The sequence below is a fragment of the Bombina bombina genome, chromosome 2 (genome assembly GCF_027579735.1).
Source record: "Bombina bombina isolate aBomBom1 chromosome 2, aBomBom1.pri, whole genome shotgun sequence".
In the NCBI taxonomy this organism is placed as follows: domain Eukaryota; kingdom Metazoa; phylum Chordata; class Amphibia; order Anura; family Bombinatoridae; genus Bombina; species Bombina bombina.
The window spans coordinates 864,644,545-864,668,736 of NC_069500.1; the positions used below are offsets into that span (position 1 = coordinate 864,644,545).

The following is a 24,192-nucleotide window of genomic DNA, read 5'->3' on the forward strand; positions in this document are numbered from 1 at the left end:
TTCTAAAACGGTTTGCAGCCTGGTCCCACAAACCTAGTTACGCACTGAAAATTGAAAGAAGGCTAATTGTAAAATTGTAAGCCTGAACTTTTAACACTTTGATCCCTAAATATACATAATTCTGTCTGATGGACATTACCACAAACTCTGCCTAACCCTTAAACTGGGGAATTGCGTGACTGGATTATCTAAAATTTGATTGCGTACCTATAAATCAGATGATACAGTACTAGTTCTGAAAAGGACATAGATATTAAGCCATCAATCGAAAGTGACACAAATTTTAATATAGAAGATTTTACAGTCTACTCAGCTTGTCATTTGTTCTTATATATACTCTAGCAAGAACCAATACACTCTTTCCCCTTTTCCTGCCTATTTTCAGATAGGCAGGTCATATCCCCAATTCCATTTTTCGTGATCGTCCTGTGAGGCCAACCTCCCCGGGAAGCAGTGTATTGTGAAGAAAAGAACAAGGCACAGAGCTACAGCATCATTCAGGTTGAAATTTTGGATGGATGATTAAGCCCTAAAAAACTGGGAAAGTCAGTTTATCTCAGATACCAGTGCAGACACCTGCTCCAAAGAGATTAAACTTCCCACCATGACCCACAATACAGTTTAGTATAGAGGCAGGATAAGCTTAGGAAGTCTATCTGAGATATGGTTGTGCTGCAACGCATAGGATCTGACTTCTCCCCAATAGTGGTGACTTTGCATATATAAACAGTGAAACTTCACTGGGAAACCATGCCGAATCTTAATAAATAAATGCAACCCTTTTATTGCCTTATATGAAGACTTATCCACTATAAGACCTCCAAACATCAACGTAAGGGTGCATTTCTATTAATAATATACAGCTGAGTCCATATATGACAATTAGCTCTCAAGTCTCCCTAGAGATAATACCTATAATTTACCCCAGGCCCCTATCGGAATAATCCCAACATGAAAAGTAGGAGTCACTCGGTTAAAGACTACTTTGCGAAAGCTCAATCTAAGCAAAAATTAACAGACAAAAATATGTCTCCTATGAAAGAAAACTCTTCTCATGACCAAAATGAATTGGATAGCTAAAGTATCTCGGATATGCCAAATACAGAAATACTCTCACAATTAAAAACCATCTTCCATAAGAATTTAAAATAGCTTTATCGGAACTGAAAAGAGACATTACAGAAATTGTCCATAGAACATCTGATATCGAAGAAAAGCAGATGATATCACAGAAGAGATTCCTCAAACACAAACTACTCTTTTAGATCATTCTATATACATCAGAAAATTGGAAGATCAGGTAGAAGACCTAGCAAACAGGTCACTTTGTTCCAATCTAAGAATAAGAAATCTCCCAGAAAACTAAGAATTTGAAAGAAGATATTACCAATCTGTTTCATTGGCTTGCCCCAGAGATAGAGAGTTCATCGAGCCTTAACGAAACCCTCTCAGTCTGTAACTAGAGATATAATTGTAAAGATGCACTATTTTCATGTTAAAGAGGCATTATTGAAAGCAGTACGAGCAGCACATACTCTCAAATATGAAGGAAAGGACATCTAGATATACACAGACCTCTCTCCAACTACACTACCAAGAGAGAGATGAAGCCAGTTGTACAAGCTCTCATTAAGGAGAACATTAGGTATAGATGGAAATTTCCCTTTAAGCTCACTTTCGTTTATCAAAATGGCACCCATTCCTGCTTGTCTAATGAAGGATTACACCTGCTTAATCAACTGAAGATACTTCAAGAACCAGTAGAAATATCAAGTTCTCCTAAATCCTTCCAAAAGGACTGGACTCAAGTGGGTCCCAACTCTGCTGTGGAAAATGGATCACTGATAAGAGAAGACACACCACCACCATGATCGAAATCTCTGATGGGTCATGCCAATTCAATTTTTCTCGTCTGAAATGAGATAACTTCTGGGACTTTTTGTATGTTTTTTTTATTTTTTTATTCTTAAGCCATTCCCACTAACTTTTCAACATACTGGCATCCTTTGATATTATTGTGTTCTATATTTTGTTCAATTTGGAGGTCATCCTCTCATCCCTTCCCACACCTCTCAGACCCTCCCCATATCCTATTCCCCTCCCCTTTTTCCCCTTTCTAGAATCCAACTCTTTCTCAGGTCTCAAACATTAAAAAGAATTTGCTTATGTGTTATTTAAAAAAGTTTATGGTTGTAATGTTGTTATTATGTTCTTGTAGTTGGGATGTTCCCCAACTATTAGTTATTGTGTCTGCACCTCCTACTTAAGAAGAAAAGACATAAAGAGTACATCATCGATCCTGATGTCTGTATTGGCAAGATACTACCAAAAATGTTCTTATTGCACATTAAGTCACAGAATTACTACAGGTACGTTCTTTGCTCTTTAATTGGTTGTTTTTTTTCCTCCTTTCTTATACTCAGAAGCCCAAATATATTTTACCCCTACACTTTTCTACTGCCAGTTTATGCTACCCCATGTTAGAAAAATATGACAATTAAAATAATTTTGCATAATGTAAGGGGATTGAATTCAGACATTAAAAGAAAGAAAGCTATTCTTGAATACAAAGCTGCCAAAGCTCAGATAGTTATGTTACAGGAGACTCATTTTACCTCGCAGTGCACTCCCAAATACTGAGATAGAGTGTTTCCTATACAATATCATGCAATCAACAAAAAGAAAAAATGTGCAGTGTCCATACTTTTACACACTTCCCTTAATTTTAAAGAAGAGGAAGTTTTCAGAGATAAGGAGGAAAGATTTCTCATTGTCAGGGGTTGCATTCAAAATTCTCCTATACTCTTAGTAAATGTCTATTCTCCTAATTAAAAGCAAGGCCCATTTATGTCCAAGGTCAGTAAACATATCACACAATGGAAAATATATAAAACTATTATAGGTAGGGATTTTAATATGACTCTTAACAACAAATTGGACAGAACTATCAAATGCACTAGCTCACCTATAGGACACAAAGTATCCCAACAATTCTTGAGAGATTTCCTTTTAGACCAGAACTTAATAGATAGTTGGAGATTGCTTCAAAAGAGTTCCAGAGAATACATATATTTTTCACCAGTACATAATACTTACTCCAGGATCGATTCTATCCTAATTAGCCAAATTATGATGCCTTTACTTCAATCAGCAAATATTATTGACTGCTTGTGGTCAGACCACTCAATAGTAGAAATTACCCTGACAGGACTACTAAACCCAAATAGAATCCTATCTTGGTCCTTACACTCCAGTCTACTAAAAGATAATATAGTTTTACAAAAACTTAAACAAGATATGTCTGAGTTCATATCCATTAATGAAGGTTCTACCTCAAATCCAATTTATACCTGGGGTGCCCTCAAATTGTATGTTAGAAGTCTTTTAATATCTGAATCCAACAAACTGAAAATACGGAATAACACTAAAATAGACGAGCTTAAGAAAGAAATCTCTACACTTAGAAAACAATCTTTACAAAACCCAAGCAAAGGTATAGCTAAAAAACTTAAAGATAAAAAAGAAGAATTAAACCAAATACTTGACAAAGAGGCGGTTCACCCCATTAAACTTATAGATACCCAATATTACCTTTATGGCAATAAGCCAGATAAAACGTTGGCCAATAAGCTAAAAGAAGTAACACATAACACTTCAGTCCCGCAAATACAACAAAAAGATGGTACGGTTACAAATGACCCCTTAAAAAATGTAAACACTTTTGCAGATTTTTATAATATATTATATAATATTAACGCTACTAATACAAGCTCAGATAGAACTCTGCAGACCTGAACAATTTTATAGAATTATCCCAATTACCAAAAAATACCAGAAGAAGATAAGGACATACTAAATGCACTAATAATGTTTCAGGAAGTTTTTTTAGCTATTAAAAATCTTAAGAGAAATAAGACACCGTGACCAGATGGGTTTACAGGCTCCTTTTATAAGGACTTCTAACAAGTCCTTATTCCACAATTAGTCAAATTATTTTATTTAATTATGCAAGGTACAAAAATACCCCCAGACATGTTATTAGCCCGAATATCAGTTGTTCCCAAACCAGGTAAAAGTCCACAATATTGTCAGAACTATAGGCTGATTTCCCTCATCATTCAGGATATCAAACTTCTCACCAAAATCCTAGCAAATAGATTAAATACTGTTCCAATGTTCAAACACAATGAAAAATGGACTCAGTTTAAAATTTCTCTATACGGCAGAATAGTCACGACTAAAATAACAATTTTACCCCAAATTTTATATCTATTTAGGGCTCAGCCAATTTAGATACCCATTACTGAGCTCTGTAGAGTTCAAAAAGATATCCTAAACTTCATTTGGCAGGGAAAAAGAGCGCGTATCAATAGGATTTTGATGAGCAAAAATTGAAGAGAGGGAGGGATTGGAATACCTAATCTGGTGTTTTACTTTTATGCAGCCCGGATGGCTCAGACAGCACACTGGAATAAACCCATTAATCCACATTATTGATAAACAGTGGGTTGAATTAGAATCCAAACAATGCCACCTTCAAAGTAATTTATTTATCCATACACAATACACAAAATACAATTTCAAAACTATATTCTATATTTAATGCAGCTGTTAAAGATAATAAGCCAGAGTTTATAATAAAATGGAAAAGGGAATTAAATAATACCTGGTCACTAGAACCGTGGGAAACAAACTTATTTAAGGGTATGTCTTTTTCTATAAATGCATTCCTGAAGGAAAGTTATATGAAAGTAGCTTTTAGGTGGTATTTTTTCTCTACAAGATTTTTATAGAGTAGATAATACAGAGAGGCCTAGTTATCAAGCCGTCAACCTCAAATACGCTGGAATTCCGCAGCATATTTGTGGCGAGGCTGATTCGCCTAAGTTATCAAGCCCTACACACCGGCAAAAGTAGAATTTAGTGACGTAAGCTTCGATCCGCAGGACTCAGTCCGATACAGATCGATTCTTACGTCACTCCAGATGTTCCGCACACAAGTTCGGCACAATCTGACTACTTTTGCTAGTTATCAAAAAACTAGCAGTTACGCTCGGCACTTTTCCAGCCCAGCGTACCTGGTTTTCAATCCGCCACCCTGGAGGCGGCGGATCCCATAGGAATCAATGGGAGTCTGACCATAGCGAAAGTTCATGTTCGCTGCTGCCCGACATCCCATTGATTCCTATGGGAGCTGTCTACACCTAACACGCTAACATGTACCCCGAGTCTAAACACCCCTAATCTGTCCCCCCCCTACACCGCCGCAACTAAATAAAGTTATTAACCCCTAAACCGCTGCTCCCGGACCCCGCCGCCACCTATATTAAACTTATTAACCCCTAATCTGCCCCCCCTACACCGTCGCCACCTATAATAAATGTATTAACCCCTATCCTGCCCCCCCTACACCGCCGCAACCTATAATAAATTTATTAACCCCTATCCTGCCCCCCCTACACCGCCGCAACTATAATAAAATTATTAACCCCTAAACCTAAGTCTAACCCTAACACCCCCTAACTTAAATATTAATTAAATACATCTAAATATTATAACTCTTATTAACTAAATTAATCCTATTTAAAACTAAATACTTACCTGTAAAATAAACCCTAAGATAGCTACAATGTAATTAATAATTACATTGTAGCTATCTTAGGATTTATTTTTATTTTACAGGTAACTTTGTATTTATTTTAGCTTGTTAGAATAGTTATTAAATAGTTATTAACTATTTAATAACTACCTAGCTAAAAGAAATACAAAATTACCTGTAAAATAAATCCTAATCTAAGTTACAATTAAACCTAACACTACACTATCATTAAATTAATTAAATAAATTAGCTACAAATAACTACAATTAAATACAATTAAATAAACTAACTAAAGTACAAAAAATAAAAAAAACTAAGTTACAAAAAATAAAAAAAATAAGTTACAAACATTTCAAAAATATTACAACAATTTTAAGCTACTTACACCTAATCTAAGCCCCCATATAAAATAACAAATCCCCCCAAAATAAAAAAAATGCCCTACCCTATTCTACATTAAAAAGTTAACAGCTCAATTACCTTACCATCCCTTAAAAGGGCCTTTTGCGGGGCATGCCCCAAAGAAAACAGCTCTTTTGCATGTAAAATAAAAATACAACCTCCCCAACATTAAAACCCACCACCCACATACCCCTACTCTAACCCAAACCCCCCTTAAATAAACCTAACACTACCCCCCGAAGATCATCCTACCTTTAGCCGTCTTCAGCCAGCCGACCTCCGATGGAACCGAAGAGGAGATCCGGAGCGGCAGAAGTCATCATCCAAGGGGCGCTGAAGAAGTCTTCCATCCGACTGAAGTCATCATCCAAGGGGCGCTGAAGAAGTCTTCCATCCGATTGAAGTCATCATCCAGACAGCGTCTTCACTGTTCATCCATCCGGAGCCATCTTCAGACGAACCTACGCGGAGCCATCTTCTTCCACCGACGACTGAACGACGAATGACGGTTCCTTTAAGTGACGTCATCCAAGATGGCGTCCCTCGAATTCCGATTGGATGATAGGATTTTATCAGCCAATCGGAATTAAGGTAGGAAAAATCTGATTGGCTGATCCAATCAGCCAATCAGATTGAGCTCGCATTCTATTGGCTTATCGGGACAGCCAATAGAATGCAAGCTCAATCTGATTGGCTGATTGTATCAGCCAATCGGATTGAACTTCAATCTAATTGGCTGATTGGATCAGCCAATCAGATTTTTCCTACCTTAATTCCGATTGGCTAATAGAATCCTATCAGCCAATCGGAATTCGAGGGACGCCATCTTGGATGACGTCACTTAAAGGAACCGTCATTCGTCGTTCAGTCGTCGGTGGAAGAAGATGGCTCTGCGTAGGCTCGTCTGAAGATGGCTCCGCTCCGCTCCGGATGGATGATGACTTCAATCGGATGGAAGACTTCTTCAGCGCCCCTTGGATGATGACTTCAGTCGGATGGAAGACTTCTTCAGCGCCCCTTGGATGATGACTTCTGCCGCTCCGGATCTCCTCTTCGGTTCCATCGGTGGTCGGCTGGCTGAAGACGGCTAAAGGTAGGATGATCTTCATGGGGGTAGTGTTAGGTTTATTTAAGGGGGGTTTGGGTTAGAGTAGGGGTATGTGGGTGGTGGGTTTTAATGTTGGGGGGGTTGTATTTTTATTTTACAGGCAAAAGAGCTGTTTTCTTTGTGGCATGCCCCGCAAAAGGCCCTTTTAAGGGCTGGTAAGGTAATTGAGCTGTTAACTTTTTAATGTAGAATAGGGTAGGGCATTTTTTATTTGGGGGGATTTGTTATTTTATTAGGGGGCTTAGATTAGGTGTAAGTAGCTTAAAATTGTTGTAATATTTTTGAAATGTTTGTAACTTATTTGTTTTATTTTTTGTAACTTAGCTTTTTTTATTTTTTGTACTTTAGTTAGTTTATTTAATTGTAGTTATTTGTAGGTAATTTATTTAATTTATTTAATAATAGTGTAGTGTTAGGTTTAATTGTAACTTAGGTTAGGATTTATTTTATAGGTAATTTTGTATTTCTTTTAGCTAGGTAGTTATTAAATAGTTAATAACTATTTAATAACTATTCTAACTAGCTAAAATAAATATAAAGTTACCTGTAAAATAAATATAAATCCTAAGATAGCTACAATGTAATTATTAATTACATTGTAGCTATCTTAGGGTTTATTTTACAGGTAAATTTCTCTTTATTTTAACTAGGTAGCTATTAAATAGTTAATAACTATTTAATAGCTATTGTACCTAGTTAAAATAAATTGAAATTTGCCTGTAAAATAAAAATAAATCCTAAAATAGCTACAATATAATTATTAGTTATATTGTAGCTATATTAGGGTTTATTTTAAAGGTAAGTATTTAGTTTTAAATAGGAATAATTAATTTAATAAGAGTTAAATTTATTTAGATGTATTTAATTCATATTTAAGTTAGGGGGGTGTTAGGGTTAGGGTTAGACTTAGGTTTAGGGGTTAATAATTTTATTATAGTGGCGGCGGTGTAGGGGGGGCAGGATAGGGGTTAATAAATGTATTATAGGTGGCGACGGTGTAGGGGGGGCAGGATAGGGGTTAATAAGTTTAATATAGGTGGCGGCGGGGTCCGGGAGCGGCGGTTTAGGGGTTAATACATTTATTTAGTTGCGGCGGGGTCCGGGATCAGCAGGATAGGGGTTAATAAATTTATTATAGGTGGCGGCGGTATAGGGGGGGCAGGATAGGGGTTACTAGGTATTATGTAGGTGGCGGTGGGCTCCGGGAGCGGCGGTTTAGGGGTTAATAACTTTATTTATTTGCGGGGGGCTATAGGGGGTAGAACAGTATAGTTAGTGTGAGTGCTTGGTGACAGCTTGTCAATAAAGCTGTCAAAAAGCCGAAGAGCAGCGAGATCGGATGAGTGATAACTATCACAGTCCGCTGCTCATCGCCCCGTACTTGGTGCGCGCTTTTTGACAGCTTTTTTGATAACTTTGGCAAGATTTTTCAGGTCCGCGACGGCGATGGTAGGCGAGCTTAGGCGGGCGTATTGGGCCGGCGAAGGCAGGTAAGTAGACACGTTGATAACTAGGCCTCAGAGAATCTACTTTGTTACAGAGGCTGTGGGGAACAGGGAACGTACCTTCATATGTGGAGGGACTGTCCCAAAACAAGAGAAATATGGGATCAGACCTCACGTCTGTTAAGTCACTTATTCTCTAAAGAAATAGTTCTTAAACCTGAGCAGGCTCTACTACACTTCCCGTTAGATAACATTCTCACACACCAAAATAAACAAACAGCAATGATATGTACGGTTACTAGATTAAAGGACTAGTGAACTCAGTAAATTTGCATAATCAACAAATGCAAGATAACAAGACAATGCAATAGCACTTAGTCTGAACTTCAAATGAGTAGATTTTTTTTCTGATAATTGTAAAAGTTATGTCTTTTTGCACTCCCCCTATACCATGTGACATCCATCAGCCAATCACAAATGCATACACGTACCATGTGACAGCCATCAGCCATTCACAAATGCATACACACTTATTCTTGCACATGCTCAGTAGGAGCTGGTGACTCAAACAGTTTAAATATAAAAAGACTGTGCACATTTTGTTAATGGAAGTAAATTGGAAAGTTGTTTAAAATGTCATGCTCTTTCTGAATAATGAAAGTTTAATTTTGATTGAGTGTCCCTTTAAGTATTGCCAGATATTGGAAATCAGAACCCCCTTCTTTTGAATATATCTAACGAAAATTAGAATATCCCTATCATATGAGTAGTTTAACAGCAACTCTACTGAATAAACAAAATCAATTCATTGTAGATTGGGAACCATATATTATGTACTATAAAGAAGTGAGGAGTCACATTAGAAGAGGTACAATTGTTGAACAGGTGTAAGGTCTTGTTAATAATAGGAAAAATGTGAATGTATAGAAAACTATCTAACATGTAGTTATTATTCTTTTGGATTTAACTCAGAGCAATCATTAACCATATCAAATTATATATGCAATAAAGACATTAAGGCAGACATTGTGACGAGGTTAGAATGTAAATTTAGACTGTTTTTACCTTTTCATTTGTATTTTGTTATTATTTTTGTATGTACAGTACTTTATAATTGTGCAATAGTTCAATAAAAATGATTTCATCAACAAACAAAAAAAATGTTTAGCTTTAATACATGTGAATCTATGAAACTGAAAGGGTTAAATAAAAATATTTTAATTGTGTAAAATATTTGTTTATATGACTTCAAACGATTTCTTTAATTTGAATTTAAATAGCACTAACATGAAAAATATAAAATATGTTAATGAATGTATTATCCACTAGATGGTGCCCTTGGATAAGGAATGTATAGGTTTAACAGTTTATAAAATTGTAAAAAGCAAACCACAAGCTGACACTAAAATCATCAGTTTTAAAATGAATCTAGGCAGAATGAAGTAAAATTAGCAAACCAGCTGTAAACAATAAAAAGGATGAGAATTATAAAAAAAAAATGTGTGCAGCATATTACTGCTTCTGAGCCTACCTAGGTATACTTTTTTAATAACGGCTACCAAGAGAACAAACTCAATCTGATGACGACTAAATTAAAAGGTTTATTAAAATTACATGCTATTTTTGAATCATGAGAGTTAATTTTTTTTTTACTGACCATTTATAAACATCATTTGCATGTAGTTACAGAAACAGCTACTATATAATATATATTTTGCAGCTTCTTATGTTTATTTAACTGTAAAATTACTCAAGAGTTGATATTTAATTACATAGCTGTAGTAATACAGACATTTCACTTTAAAAGTGTATCATATGATATATGAATAGTAATGTATAGAAAGGGATAGTAACAATTAAATACATTTAACCATATTTAATACAAATGTCAAAAACATTCGAACACTAAAGTTCAAAAACTATTTACTTCATCATCCTAAACCTCCAATATGTCCTCTTATTCGTCTGGCTAACTGTAAGTCACTGGGCATAAGAGTGACCCGTTTGGCATGGATGGTGCAGAGATAAGCGTCTTCTAATAACCTGACTAAAAATGCTTCTGAGGCCTGAAAGAATGAGAAAAAATACTATCAATAACCGTATACTAACATACATATAATCTAACATACATATAATATACAAAAAGATATATATTTTAAAAAGTTTATATGTATTTTTAAAGTTTCATTAGCTGTTTAAATAGTGACAAAACATAATTTATGCTTAACAGATAAATTCCTTTCCTTCCGGATAGGGAGAGTCCACAGCTTAATTAGTGACTGTTGGGAAATACAACACCTGGCCACCAGGAGGAGGCAAAGACACCCAGCCCAAAGGCTTAAATATCCCTCCCACTTCCTCATTACCCCAGTCATTCTGCAGAGGGAACAAGGAAAAGTAGGAGAAACATTAGGGTACAAATGATGCAAGAAAAATAAAATAAATAATATGGGACCGCCCATAGACAAGAAAAAAAACGTGCGGGGGCCGTGGACTCACCCTATCCGGAAGGAAAGGAATTTATCTGATAAGCATAAATTATGTTTTCCTTCCTAAAATAGGGAGAGTCCACGGCTTCATTCCTTACTGTTGGGAAAACTATACCCAAGCTATAACTATACTCCAGAGGACACTGAATGAATAACGGTAGGGAACAAAAAGGAAGAGGCGGACTCTATTCTGAGGGCACCACAGCCTGCAAAACTCTTCTCCTGAAAGCTGCTTCAGTCGAAGCAATAACATCAAACTTGTAAAATTTTGAAAAAGTATGTAAGGAGGACCAGGTAGTCGCCTTACAAATCTGATCCATAGAGGCCTTGTTCTTAAACGCCCAAGAGGAAGCCATTGCTCTCGTGGAATGAGCCGTTATCCTCTCAGGAGGACAATGTCCCGCTGTTTCATAAGCTAAGCGGATGACACTCCTTAACCAAAAAGATAGGGAAGTCGAAGTAGCCTTCTGCCCCTTACGCTTCCCCGAATAGACAACAAACAAAGAGGAAGATTGTCTAAACTCCTTAGTAGCCTAAAGATAGAACTTCAAGGCGCGAACCACATCCAAATTATGAAGTAAGCGTTCCTTCGATGAAGACGTATTAGGACACAAAGAACCACAATCTCCTGATTGATGTTGAGATATGACACAACCTTAGGAAGAAAACCTAATTTAATGTCAACGGAATGCAGAGGCTCAAGCGGAACCTGTCGCAAAACCCGAAGAACAAGATTTAGGCTCCAAGGAGGAGCCCCAGATCTAAACACAGGTCTGATCCTAATCAGAGCCTTAACAAAGGACTGCACGACTGGAAGCTCAGCCAATCTCTTGTGCAATAAAACCGAAAGGGCCGAAATCTGTCACCTCAGGGAACTAGCAGAAAGGCCATTCTCCAGCCCATCCTGGAGAAAAGATAAGATCCTGGCAACCTTAACTCTGTGCCAGGAAAAATCACACTCCACACACCAGAATAAGTAGGTCCTCCACACCTTGTGGTAGATACGCTGAGTAACTGGTTTACAAGCTTGAATAAGAGTATCAATGACACTCTCAGAAAAACCTCTCTTGGCTAAGACTAAGCGCTCAATCTCCATGCAGTCAGTCTCAGAGAATCTAGATTTTGATGAACAAATGGACCTTGTATCAGCAGGTCTCTGCGACAAGGTAACTTCCATGAAGGAGATGAGGACATGCCCACTAGATCCGCGAACCACGTCCTTGTAAAGGTCTGAGACGGAACCTGGCAAAAGGACTAATGTCCATGCAGGACACCATGACACCAATCACCTCCATACACTGAGCCACAGAGGGACTCAAGGAGGTTCGGAGGGCAAGACTTGCTGAGGTTAGCTTGCAACGTCTCTGGTCTGTTAGGAAAATCCTCATGGATATGGAGTCTATTATAGTACCCAGGAATTCCACCCTGGTAGTTGGGATAACAGTTTATCTTCCATCCATGTGATCAAAGAAGACTGAGAATTCTTCCGCAAGACGAAAGGATGGTGCATGCACCAGAATATCATCCAAGTATGGGGCTTGTGCAATACCCTGAGTTCTGGCAATGACTAAAAAAGCCCCCAGAACCTTCATAAAGATTCTTGGAGCAGTAGCTAGACCAAACGGAAGGGCAATAAACTGGAAGTGATGGTCCAGGAATGCAAACCTAAGGAACTGAAAGCGTCCTTCAGATCCATAGTGGTCATAAACTGGCCTTCCTGAATTAAAGGAAGGATGGACCTTATTGTCTTCATCTTGAAGGAAGGGACACTGATAAATTTGTTTAAGCACTTTAGGTCCAGAATTTCCTTCTTTGGGACCACGAAAAGGTTTGAATAAAACCCCAAACCTCTTTCTTCGATAGGCACCAGGACAAAAACTCCTAAGGAGGATAGATCCCGAACACACCCTAGAAAGGTATCCCTCTATTCTGGTCTGGTAGACAGATTTGAGAGAAGAAATCTGCCCTTGGTGGATGAGATTTGAAGCCTATCTTGTATCCCTGAGATACCACCTCCAGGACCCCCGGATCCTGTACGTCCTTGAACCAGGCGTCTGAAAAAAGAGACAGTCTGCCCCCTACACGATCCAATTCCGGATCAGGGGCCGCCCCTTCATGCCGATTTGATTTCTGCGGGCTTCTTATTCTGCTTGGATTCATTCCAGGACTGAGCCAGCTTCCAAGTACTCTTGGGTTGCTCTGGCTTGGAGGAGGATTGTTTTCATTGGGATTTGTCAGAACGAAAGGAACAAAAATTAGAAGATTGTCGTCCCTTAGACTTGTTCTTCTTATCTTGCGGTAGGAAGGCACCCTTGCCTCCGGTTACCATAAAGATAATGGAGTCCAGGCCTGGACCACATAAAATCTTTTCCTTGAAGGGAAGAGAAAGGAGTCTGGACTTAGAAATCATATCTGCAGACCAATATTTCAACCAGAGCGCCCGGCAAGCTAGGACCGCAAAGCCAGAGGCCTTTGCATTTAGGCGAATAGTTTGCATGTTCGCATCACAGATAAAAGAATTAGCAATTCTCAGAGCTTTAATTCTGTCTTAAATATCATCTAGGGGAGACTCCACCTCAATGATTTCTGACTAAGAGTCACACCAGTAGGTAGCCGCTCCGGCAACCGCGGCAACTGCAGCCGCCGGTTGAAACAAAAATCCCGTTTTAAAAGTAGACAAGGGGAAAAGGAAGAACAAATTTTTTCCCATTCGTTCTTATTAATGTTCGCCATCTTAACCGGCACAGGAAAAGTCAAAGGAATTTTCCTGTCTTCGTAAACTCTGTCTAATTTAGGTATCATGGGTTCTTCAGGCAGTGCGGCCTCTGGAATCTCTAACTTAGACAGAACTTCCTTTAATAAAAAACGCAAGTGCTCAATTTTAAATCTAAAGGATGGTTCCTCCGCAGCAGGAGGCTTAGACGCTAAGGACTCCGACCCAGAAAGTTCACCCTCTGAAGCTACAGAGGTTAACTCATCATCGGATAACTGGGACACAATAGCTAAATCCGATAAATATTTAGATGACTCCGGGTCAGGAGAGCTATGTTTAACCTTTCTCTTGCGTTTGTTAGAGCAAGGTAATGCACTGAGTGTCGCAGACACCACCGTTTGTAACTGTGCTGCAAAGTCCGCAGGAAGAAGGCCCCCTCCGGATGAAGGATTAGATGTGCTATGGGGAACTGCATGTGGAGTGGATAATGTAGCAAGGGTAGTAATCTCATGGGAAGCCAAGTCCTGAGAGGTAGATGGCTCAGAGGGACTAAGAGCCTTAGCAGGCTTGTCTCCCTTCTTAGACTTTATAACGGTGTTAAGGCATGTGGAACATTATTGAGTGGGCGGGAAAACCACGGCCTCCTCACAATATAAACAGGTATGATTTAGTACAGAAGGAGTACCTTCTAAAACGTCAGAGTCCTCCATAGCTCTGGTTATACCCACAGAAGGACATAAAAAAAACAGAATTTATGCTTACCTGATAAATTACTTTCTCTTGCGGTGTATCCAGTCCACGGATTCATCCTTTACTTGTGGGATATTCTCATTCCCTACAGGAAGTGGCAAAGAGAGCACACAGCAGAGCTGTCCATATAACTCCCCCTCTAGCTCCACCCCCCAGTCATTCAAACAAAGGTTAGGACGAAAAAGGAGAAACCATAGGGTGCAGTGGTGACTGTAGTTTAAACAAAAATTTTTTTACCTGACTCAAATGCCAGGGCGGGCCGTGGACTGGATACACCGCAAGAGAAAGTCATTTATCAGGTAAGCATAAATTCTGTTTTCTCTTGCAAGGTGTATCCAGTCCACGGATTCATCCTTTACTTGTGGGATACCAATACCAAAGCTTTAGGACACGGATGAAGGGAGGGAACAAGACAGGTACCTTAAACGGAAGGCACCACTGCTTGCAAAACCTTTCTCCCAAAAATAGCCTCCGAAGAAGCAAAAGTATCGAATTTGTAAAATTTGGCAAAAGTATGCAGTGAAGACCAAGTCGCTGCCTTACAAATCTGTTCAACAGAAGCCTCATTCTTGAAAGCCCATGTGGAAGCCACTGCTCTGGTAGAATGAGCAGTAATTGTTTCAGGAGGCTGCTGGCCAGTAGTCTCATAGGCCAAACGGATGATGCTTTTCAGCCAAAAGGAAAGAGAGGTAGCAGTCGCTTTCTCACCTCTCCTCTTACCAGAATAGATAACAAACAAGGAAGATGTTTGTCTGAAATCCTTAGTTGCTTGCAAATAGAACTTTAGAGCACGAACTACATCAAGATTGTGCAACAGACGTTCCTTCTTCGAAGAAGGATTGGGACACAGAGAAGGAACAACAATTTCCTGGTTAATATTCTTGTTAGAAACCACTTTAGGAAGAAAACCAGGTTTAGTATGCAAAACTACCTTATCTGCATGGAACACCAGGTAAGGTGAATCACACTGTAAGGCAGATATCTCTGAGACTCTTCGAGCAGAAGAGATAGCTACCAAAAACAAAACTTTCCAAGATAACAACTTAATATCTATGGAATGTAAAGGTTCAAACGGAACCCCTTGAAGAACTGAAAGAACTAGATTTAGACTCCATGGCGGAGCCACAGGTTTATAGACAGGCTTGATTATGACTAAAGCCTGTGCAAACGCTTGAACGTCTGGTACCTCTGCCAGACGCTTGTGTAAAAGGATAGACAGAGCAGATATCTGTCCCTTTAAAGAATTAGCCGACAATCCTTTCTCCAATCCGTCTTGGAGAAAGGACAATATCCTGGGAATCCTAATCTTACTCCATGAGTAACCCTTGGATACACCAACAAAGATATTTCTGCCATATCTTATGGTAGATTTTCCTGGTGACAGGCTTTCTAGCCTGAATCAAAGTATCTATAACTGGCTCAGAGAAACCACGCTTTCATAGAATTAAGCGTTCAATCTCCAAGCAGTCAGACGTAGAGAAACTAGATTTGGAGGCTTGAACGGACCCTGTATTAGAAGGTCCTGCATCATTGGCAGTGTCCATGGTGGGACAGATGACATGTCCACTAGGTCTACATACCAAGTCCTGCGTGGCCACGCAGGCGCTATCAAAATCACTGAAGCCTTCTCCTGCTTGATTCTGGCGATCAGACGAGGGAGAAGAGGAAACGGTGGGAAAACATAAGCCAGATTGAAGGACCAAGGCGCTGCTAGAGCATCTATCAATGCCGCCTTGGGGTCCCGGGACCTGGATCCGTAGAGAGGAAGCTTGGTGTTCTGACGGGACACCATCAGGTCCAACTCTGGAATACCCCATAGCTGAGTCAGCTGGGCAAATACCTCCGGGTGGAGTTCCCACTCCCCCGGGTGAAAAGTCTGACGACTCCGAAAATCCGCCTCCCAGTTGTCTACTCCTGGGATGTAAATTGCTGAGAGATGGCAGGAGTGGTCCTCCGCCCACCTGATTATTTTGGTTACTTCCTTCATCGCTAGGGAACTCTTTGTTCCCCCCTGATGATTGATGTAAGCTACAGTCGTGATGTTGTCCGACTGAAATCCGATGAATTTGGCCGCAGCTAGTTGAGGCCATGCCTGAAGCGCGTTGAATATTGCCCTCAGTTCCAGAATGTTTATCGGGAGAAGAGATTCTTCCTGAGACCATAAGCCTTGAGCTTTCAGGGAGTCCCAGACTGCACCCCAGCCTAACAGACTGGCGTCGGTCGTTACAATGATCCACTCTGGTCTGCGGAAACATATTCCCTGAGACAGGTGATCCTGAGACAACCACCAGAGAAGAGAAACTCTGGTTTCCTGGTCCAACTGTATTTGAGGAGACAAATCTGCATAATCCCCATTCCACTGACTGAGCATGCATAGTTGCAGTGGTCTGAGATGTATCCGAGCGAAAGGGACTATGTCCATTGCCGCTACCATTAATACGATTGCCTCCATGCACTGAGCTACAGATGGCCGAGGAATGGAATGAAGAACTCGGCAAGTAGTTAAAAGTTTCAACTTTCTGACCTCCGTCAGAAATATTTTCATTTCTACTGAATCTATTAGTGTTCCTAGGAAGGGAACCCTTGTGAGTGGGGACAGAGAACTCTTTTTGATGTTCACCTTCCACCCGTGAGACCTGAGAAAGGCCAATACAATCTCCGTGTGAGCCTTGGCTCTGTGAAAGGACGGCGCCTGAATTAAGATGTCGTACAAATAAGGCGCCACTGCTATGCCCCACGGTCTTAGAACCGCCAGAAGGGACCCTAGCACCTTTGTGAAAATTCTGGGAGCAGTGGCTAAACCGAATGGAAGAGCCACAAACTGGTAATGGTTGTCTAGAAAAGCGAACCTGAGGAACTGATGATGATCCTTGTGGATAGGGATATGCAGGTACGCATCCTTTAGATCCACGGTAGTCATATATTGACCTTCCTGGATCATAGGTAAGATTGTCCGAATGGTCTCCATCTTGAATGATGGGACTCTGAGGAATCTGTTTAGAATTTTTAGATCCAGGATTGGTCTGAAAGTTCCTTCTTTTTTGGGAACCACAAACAGGTTTGAGTAAAAACCCAGTCCTTGTTCTGCAATTGGAACTGGGTATATCACTCCCATCGTATGTAGATCTTCTACACAGCGTAAGAACGCCTCTTTCTTTGTCTGGTCTGTAGACAGACGAGAAATGTGGAACCTTCCCCTTGGAGGGGAGTCCTTGAATTCTAGAAGATATCCCTGGGTAACAATCTCTAAAGCCCAGGGATCGTGAACATCTCTTGCCCAGGCCTGAGCGAAAGAGAGAAAGTCTGCCCCCTTCTAGATCCGGTCCCGGATCGGGGGCTACCCCTTCATGCTGTCTTGGTAGCAGCTGCAGGCTTTTTGGCCTGTTTACCCTTGTTCCAGCCCTGGTAAGGCTTCCAGGTTGCCTTGGGCTGTGAAGCGTTACCCTCTTGCTTTGCAGCTGTAGAGGCTGAAGCGGGACCGCTCCTGAAATTACGAAAGGAACGAAAAACATAATTTATGCTTACCTGATAAATTCCTTTCTTCTGTTGTGTGATCAGTCCACGGGTCATCATTACTTCTGGGATATAACTCCTCCCCAACAGGAAATGCAAGAGGATTCACCCAGCAGAGCTGCATATAGCTCCTCCCCTCTACGTCAGTCCCAGTCATTCGACCAAGAATCAACGAGAAAGGAGTAACCAAGGGTGAAGTGGTGACTGGAGTATAATTTAAAAGATATTTTACCTGCCTTGAAACAGGGCGGGCCGTGGACTGATCACACAACAGAAGAAAGGAATTTATCAGGGTAAGCATAAATTATGTTTTCTTCTGTTATGTGTGATCAGTCCACGGGTCATCATTACTTCTGGGATACCAATACCAAAGCAAAAGTACACGGATGACGGAGGGATAGGCAGGCTCATTATACAGAAGGAACCACTGCCTGAAGAACCTTTCTCCCAAAAATAGCCTCCGAAGAAGCAAAAGTGTCAAATTTGTAAAATTGGAAAAAGTATGAAGCGAAGACCAAGTTGCAGCCTTGCAAATCTGTTCAACAGAGGCCTCATTCTTAAAGGCCCAAGTGGAAGCCACAGCTCTAGTGGAGTGAGCTGTAATTCTTTCAGGAGGCTGCTGACCAGCAGTCTCATAGGCTAAACGTATTATGCTACGAAGCCAAAAAGAGAGAGAGGTAGCAGAAGCTTTTTGACCTCTCCTCTGTCCAGAATAAACGACAAACAGGGAAGAAGTTTGGCGAAAATCTTTAGTTGCCTGCAAGTAGAACTTGAGGGCACGAACTACATCCAGATTGTGTAGAAGACGTTCCTTCTTTGAAGAAGGATTTGGACACAAGGATGGAACAACAATCTCTTGATTGATATTCCTGTTAGTGACCACCTTAGGTAAGAACCCAGGTTTAGTACGCAGAACTACCTTGTCTGAGTGAAAAATCAGATAAGGAGAATCACAATGTAAGGCTGATAACTCAGAGACTCTTCGAGCCGAGGAAATAGCCATTAAAAACAGAACTTTCCAAGATAACAATTTTATATCAATGGAATGAAGGGGTTCAAATGGAACACCCTGTAAAACGTTAAGAACTAAGTTTAAACTCCATGGCGGAGCAACAGCTTTAAACACAGGCTTGATCCTAGCTAACGCCTGACAAAAGGCCTGGACGTCTGGATTTTCTGACAGACGCCTGTGTAACAAGATGGACAGAGCTGAAATCTGTCCCTTTAATGAACTAGCTGATAAACCCATTTCTAACCCTTCTTGTAGAAAAGACAATATCCTAGAGATCCTAACCTTACTCCAGGAGTAATGTTTGGATTCGCACCAGTATAGGTATTTACGCCATATTTTAATGGTAAATCTGTCTGGTAACAGGCTTCCTAGCCTGTATCAGGGTATCAATAACCGACTCAGAAAAACCACGTTTTGATAAAATCAAACGTTCAATTTCCAAGCAGTCAGCTTCAGAGAAGTTAGATTTTGATGTTTGAATGGGACCCCTGTATCAGAAGGTCCTGTCTTAGAGGTAGAGACCAAGGCGGGACAGGATGACATGCCCACTAGATCTGCATACCAAGTCCTGCGTGGCCATGCAGGCGCTATTTAGAATCACTGATGCTCTCTCCTGCTTGATTTGGGCAATCAATCGAGGAAGCAGTGGAAAGGGTGGAAACACATAAGCCATCCCGAAGTTCCAAGGTGCTGTCAAAGCATCTATCAGAACCGCTCCCGGGATCCCTGGATCTGGACCCGTAGCGAGGAAGTTTGGCGTTCCTGGCGAGACGCCATGAGATCTATCTCTGGTTTGCCCCAACGTCGAAGTATTTGGGCAAAGACTTCCGGATGAAGTTCCCACTCCCCCGGATGAAAAGTCTGGCGACTCAAGAAATCCGCCTCCAGTTCTCCACTCCCGGGATGTGGATTGCTGACAGGTGGCAGAGTGAGGACTCCTGCCAGCGAATTATCTTTGATACTTCCACCATTGCTAGGGAGCTTCTTGTCCCTCCCTGATGGTTGATGTAAGCTACAGTCGTGATGTTGTCCGACTGAAACCTGATGAACCCCCGAGGTTGTTAATTGGGGCCAAGCTAGAAGGGCATTGAGAACTGCCCTCAATTCCAGAATGTTTATTGGAAGGAGACTCTCCTCCTGATTCCATAGTCCCTGAGCCTTTAGAGAATTCCAGACAGCGCCCCAACCTAGTAGGCTGGCGTCTGTTGTTACAATTGTCCAGTCTGGCCTGCTGAATGGCATCCCCTGGACAGGTGTGGCCGATGAAGCCACCATAGAAGAGAATTTCTGGTCTCTTGATTCAGATTCAGAGTAGGGGGACAAATCTGAGTAATCCCCATTCCACTGACTTAGCATGCATAATTGCAGAGGTCTGAGGTGTAGGCGTGCAAAAGGTACTATGTCCATTGCCGCTACCATTAAGCCGATCACCTCCATGCATTGAGCTACTGACGTGTGTTGAATGGAATGAAGGACACGGCATGCATTTTGAAGCTTTGTTAACCTGTCCTCTGTCAGGTAAATCTTCATTTCTACAGAATCTATAAGAGTCCCCAAGAATGGAACTCTTGTGAGAGGAAAAAGAGAACTCTTCTTTTCGTTCACTTTCCATCCATGCGACCTTAGAAATGCCAGAACTAACTCTGTCTGAGACTTGGCAGTTTGAAAGCTTGAAGCTTGTATTAGAATGTCGTCTAGGTATGGAGCTACCCGAAATCCCTCGCCGGTCTTAGTACCAGCCAGAAGGGCACCCGAACCTTTGTGAAGATTCTTGAGCCCGTAGCAATCCGAATGGAAGAGCTACAAACTGGTAGTGCCTGTCTAAGAAGGCAAACCTTAGATACCGGTGATGACTTTGTGGATCGGTATGTGAAGGTAAGCATCCTTTAAATCCACTGTGGTCATGTACTGACCCTCTTGGATCCTGGGTAAGATTGTCCGAATAGTTTCCCATTTTGAACGATGGAACTCTTAGGAAATTGTTTAGAATCATTAAATCTAGATTGGCCTGAAAGTTCCCTCTTATTTGGGAACCCACAAACAGGTTTGAGTAGAACCCTTGTCCTTGTTCCGACCGCGGAACCGGATGGATCACTCCCATTATTAAACAGATCTTGTACCAGCGTAGAAACGCTTCTTTCTTTATCTGGTTTGTTGACAACCTTGACAGATGAAATCTCCCTCTTGGGGGAGATAATTTGAAGTCTAGAAGGTATCCCTGAGATATGATCTCTAGTGCCCCAGGATCCTGAACATCTCTTGCCCAGCGGCCTGGGCGAAGAGAGAGAGTCCTGCCCCCCACTAGATCGCGTCCCGGATCGGGGGGCTTCGGTTCCATGCTGTCTTTGGGGCAGCAGCAGGTTTCCTGGCCCTGCTTGCTCTTGTTCCAGGACTGGTTAGGCTCTCCCAGCCTTGCCTGTAACGAGCAACCAGCTCCCTTCCTGTTTTGGTGCAGTGGAGGGTTGATGCTGCTCCTGCTTTTGAAGGTTCGAAAGGGACGGAAAATTAGACTGTCTAGCCTTAGCTTTGGCTTTGTCTTGAGGTAGGGCGTGGCCCTTACCTCCTGTAATGTCAGCGATAATCTCTTTTCAAACCGGGCCCAAATAATGACTCGCCCCTTGAAAGGTATATTAAGTAATTTGGACTTAGAAGTAACATCAGCTGACCAGGATTTTAGCCACAGCGCCCTAGTGCTCCTGTATGGCGAATCCTGAGTTCTTAGCCGTAAGTTTGGTTAAATGTACTACGGACCCTCCGAAATGAAGGAATTAGCTAGTTTAAGGACTCTAAGCCTGTCCGTAATGTCGTCTAGCGTAGATGAACTAGGTTCTCTTCAAGCGACTCAATCCAAAATGCTGCCGCAGCCGTAATCGGCGCGATACATGCAAGGGGTTGTAATATCAAACCTTGTTGAACAAACATTTTCTTAAGGTAACCCTCTAATTTTTTATCCATTGGATCAGAGAAAGCACAGCTATTCCTCCACCGGGATAGTGGTACGCTTAGCTAAAGTAGAAACTGCTTCCCTCCACCTTGGGACCGTTTGCCATAAGTCCGAGTCGTGGCGTCTATTGGAAACATCTTTCTAAATATTGGAGGGGGTGAGAACGGCACACCGGGGTCTATTCCCACTCCTTAGTAACAATTTCAGTTAGTCTCTTAGGTATAGGAAAAACGTCAGTACTCGCCCGGTACCGCACCAAAGTATTTATCCCAACTTACACAGTTTCTCTGGTATTGCAACGGTGTTACAATCGTTGAGAGCTGCTAAGACCTCCCTAGTAATACACGGAGGTTCTCCAATTTAAATTTAAAATTTGAAATATCTGAGTCCCAATCTGTTTGGATCAGAAACCGTCACCCCACAGAACTGAAGCTCTCCGTCCTCATGCTCTGCGAGCTGTGACGCAGTATCAGACATGGCCCCTAGCATTGTCAGCGCACTCTGTTCTCACCCCAGAGTGATCACGCTTGCCCTCTTAGTTCTGGTAATTTAGACAAAACTTCAGTCTAACAGTAGCCATATCTTGTAATGTTATCTGTAATGGCCGCCCAGATGTACTAGGCGCCAAAATACACACGCACCTCCCGGGCGGGAGATGCAGGTACTGCCGCGTGAGGCGATTTAGTCGGCCATAACTTCTCCCCTCGCTGTTTGGTGAAATTTGTTCACATTGTAAAGATTGACTTTTATTTAAAGTAGCATCAATACAGTTAGTACATAAATTTCTATTGGGCTCCACCTTGGATTGGAACAAATGACACAGATATCTTCCTCCTGAGTCGACATGTTTTACACACTAGCAAAAAACTTACAACTTGGTTATAATCTTTTTTAGCAAAAAACGTACTGTGCCTCAAAGAGGTACTACGATTAAATTGACAGTTGAAATAATGAACTGAAAAACAGTTATAGCATCAAACTTTAAAACAACAAAACTTTTAGCAAAGGTTTTGTTCCCATTAGTAAAATAACAATAACTTAAATTTGACATAAAAATACAAAGCAACGTTTTTATTCACAGTCACTATAAGAATTCTCACAGCTCTGCTGAGAGAATTTACCTCCCTTCATAGAAGTTTGAAGACCCCTGAGATCTATCAGAGATGAACCGGATCATGCAGGAAATATAAAAGTAACTGACTGGTATTTTTTGATGCGTAGCAAAGAGCGCCAAAAACGGCCCCTCCCTCTCCCCACACAGCAGTGAAGAGAAACGAAACTGTCACAATTAAAGCAAAAAAACTGCCAAGTGGAAAATAATGCCCAAATATTTATTCACACAGTACCTCAGCAATGTAAACGATTCTACATTCCAGCAAAACGTTTACATGATAAAATAGTTATTAAAAAGGATTAGTGACCTTTAACAGAGTAGTTCCGGTGAAATACCATCCCCAGAATACTGAAGTGTATACATACATGTCATTTTAACGGATATGGCAGGATTTTCTCATCAATTCCATTCAGAAAATAAAAAACTGCTACATACCTCAATGCAGATTCATCTGCCCGCTGTCCCCTGATCTGAAGCCTTTACCTCCCTCAGATGGCCGAGAACAGCAATATGATCTTAACTACTCCGGTTAAAATCATAGTAAAAAACTCTGACAGATTCTTCCTCAAACTCTGCCAGAGAAGTAAAAACACGCTCCGGTGCTAATTTTAAAATAACAAACTTTTGATTGAAGTCAATAAAAACTAAGTATAAATCACCATAATCCTCTCACACATCCTATCTAGTCGTTGGGTGCAAGAGAATTGACTGGGACTGGACCGTAGAGGGGAGGAGCTATATGCAGCTCTGCTGGGTGAATCCTCTTGCATTTTCCTGTTGGGGAGGAGTTATACTCCAGCAAGTAATGATGACCCGTGGACTGATCACACATAACAGAAGAAAATTAGCTTTGTTTTTAGACCTTAAAGGCTTTGTCTGAGGGAGAGCATGGCACTTTCCCCCGGTGATTTCTGAAATAATCTCTTTCAATTCTGGCCCGAAAAGGGTCTTTCCTTTGAAAGGGATATTTAATAATTTGGATTTTGACGACACATCGGCTGACCATGACTTGAGCCAAAGCGATCTGCGTGCCATAATGGCGAAACCTGAATTTTTTGCCGCTAACCTTAGCTAATTGCAAAGCGGCATCTGTGATAAAAGAA

General features: G+C 40.9%; 1 protein-coding gene across 1 annotated transcript in view; it reads right to left on the reverse strand.

Annotated features, from left to right (window-relative positions):
• Positions 1-10,485: 10,485 nt before the first annotated feature.
• LOC128647343 (uncharacterized) overlaps positions 10,486-24,192 on the reverse strand; it is a 61,790-nt gene continuing 48,083 nt past the window's right edge. Inside the window, exon 4 of the mRNA XM_053700127.1 lies at positions 10,486-10,620. Within this exon, the coding sequence (XP_053556102.1) occupies positions 10,486-10,620 (135 nt within the window). The remainder of the gene's footprint in view (positions 10,621-24,192) is intronic.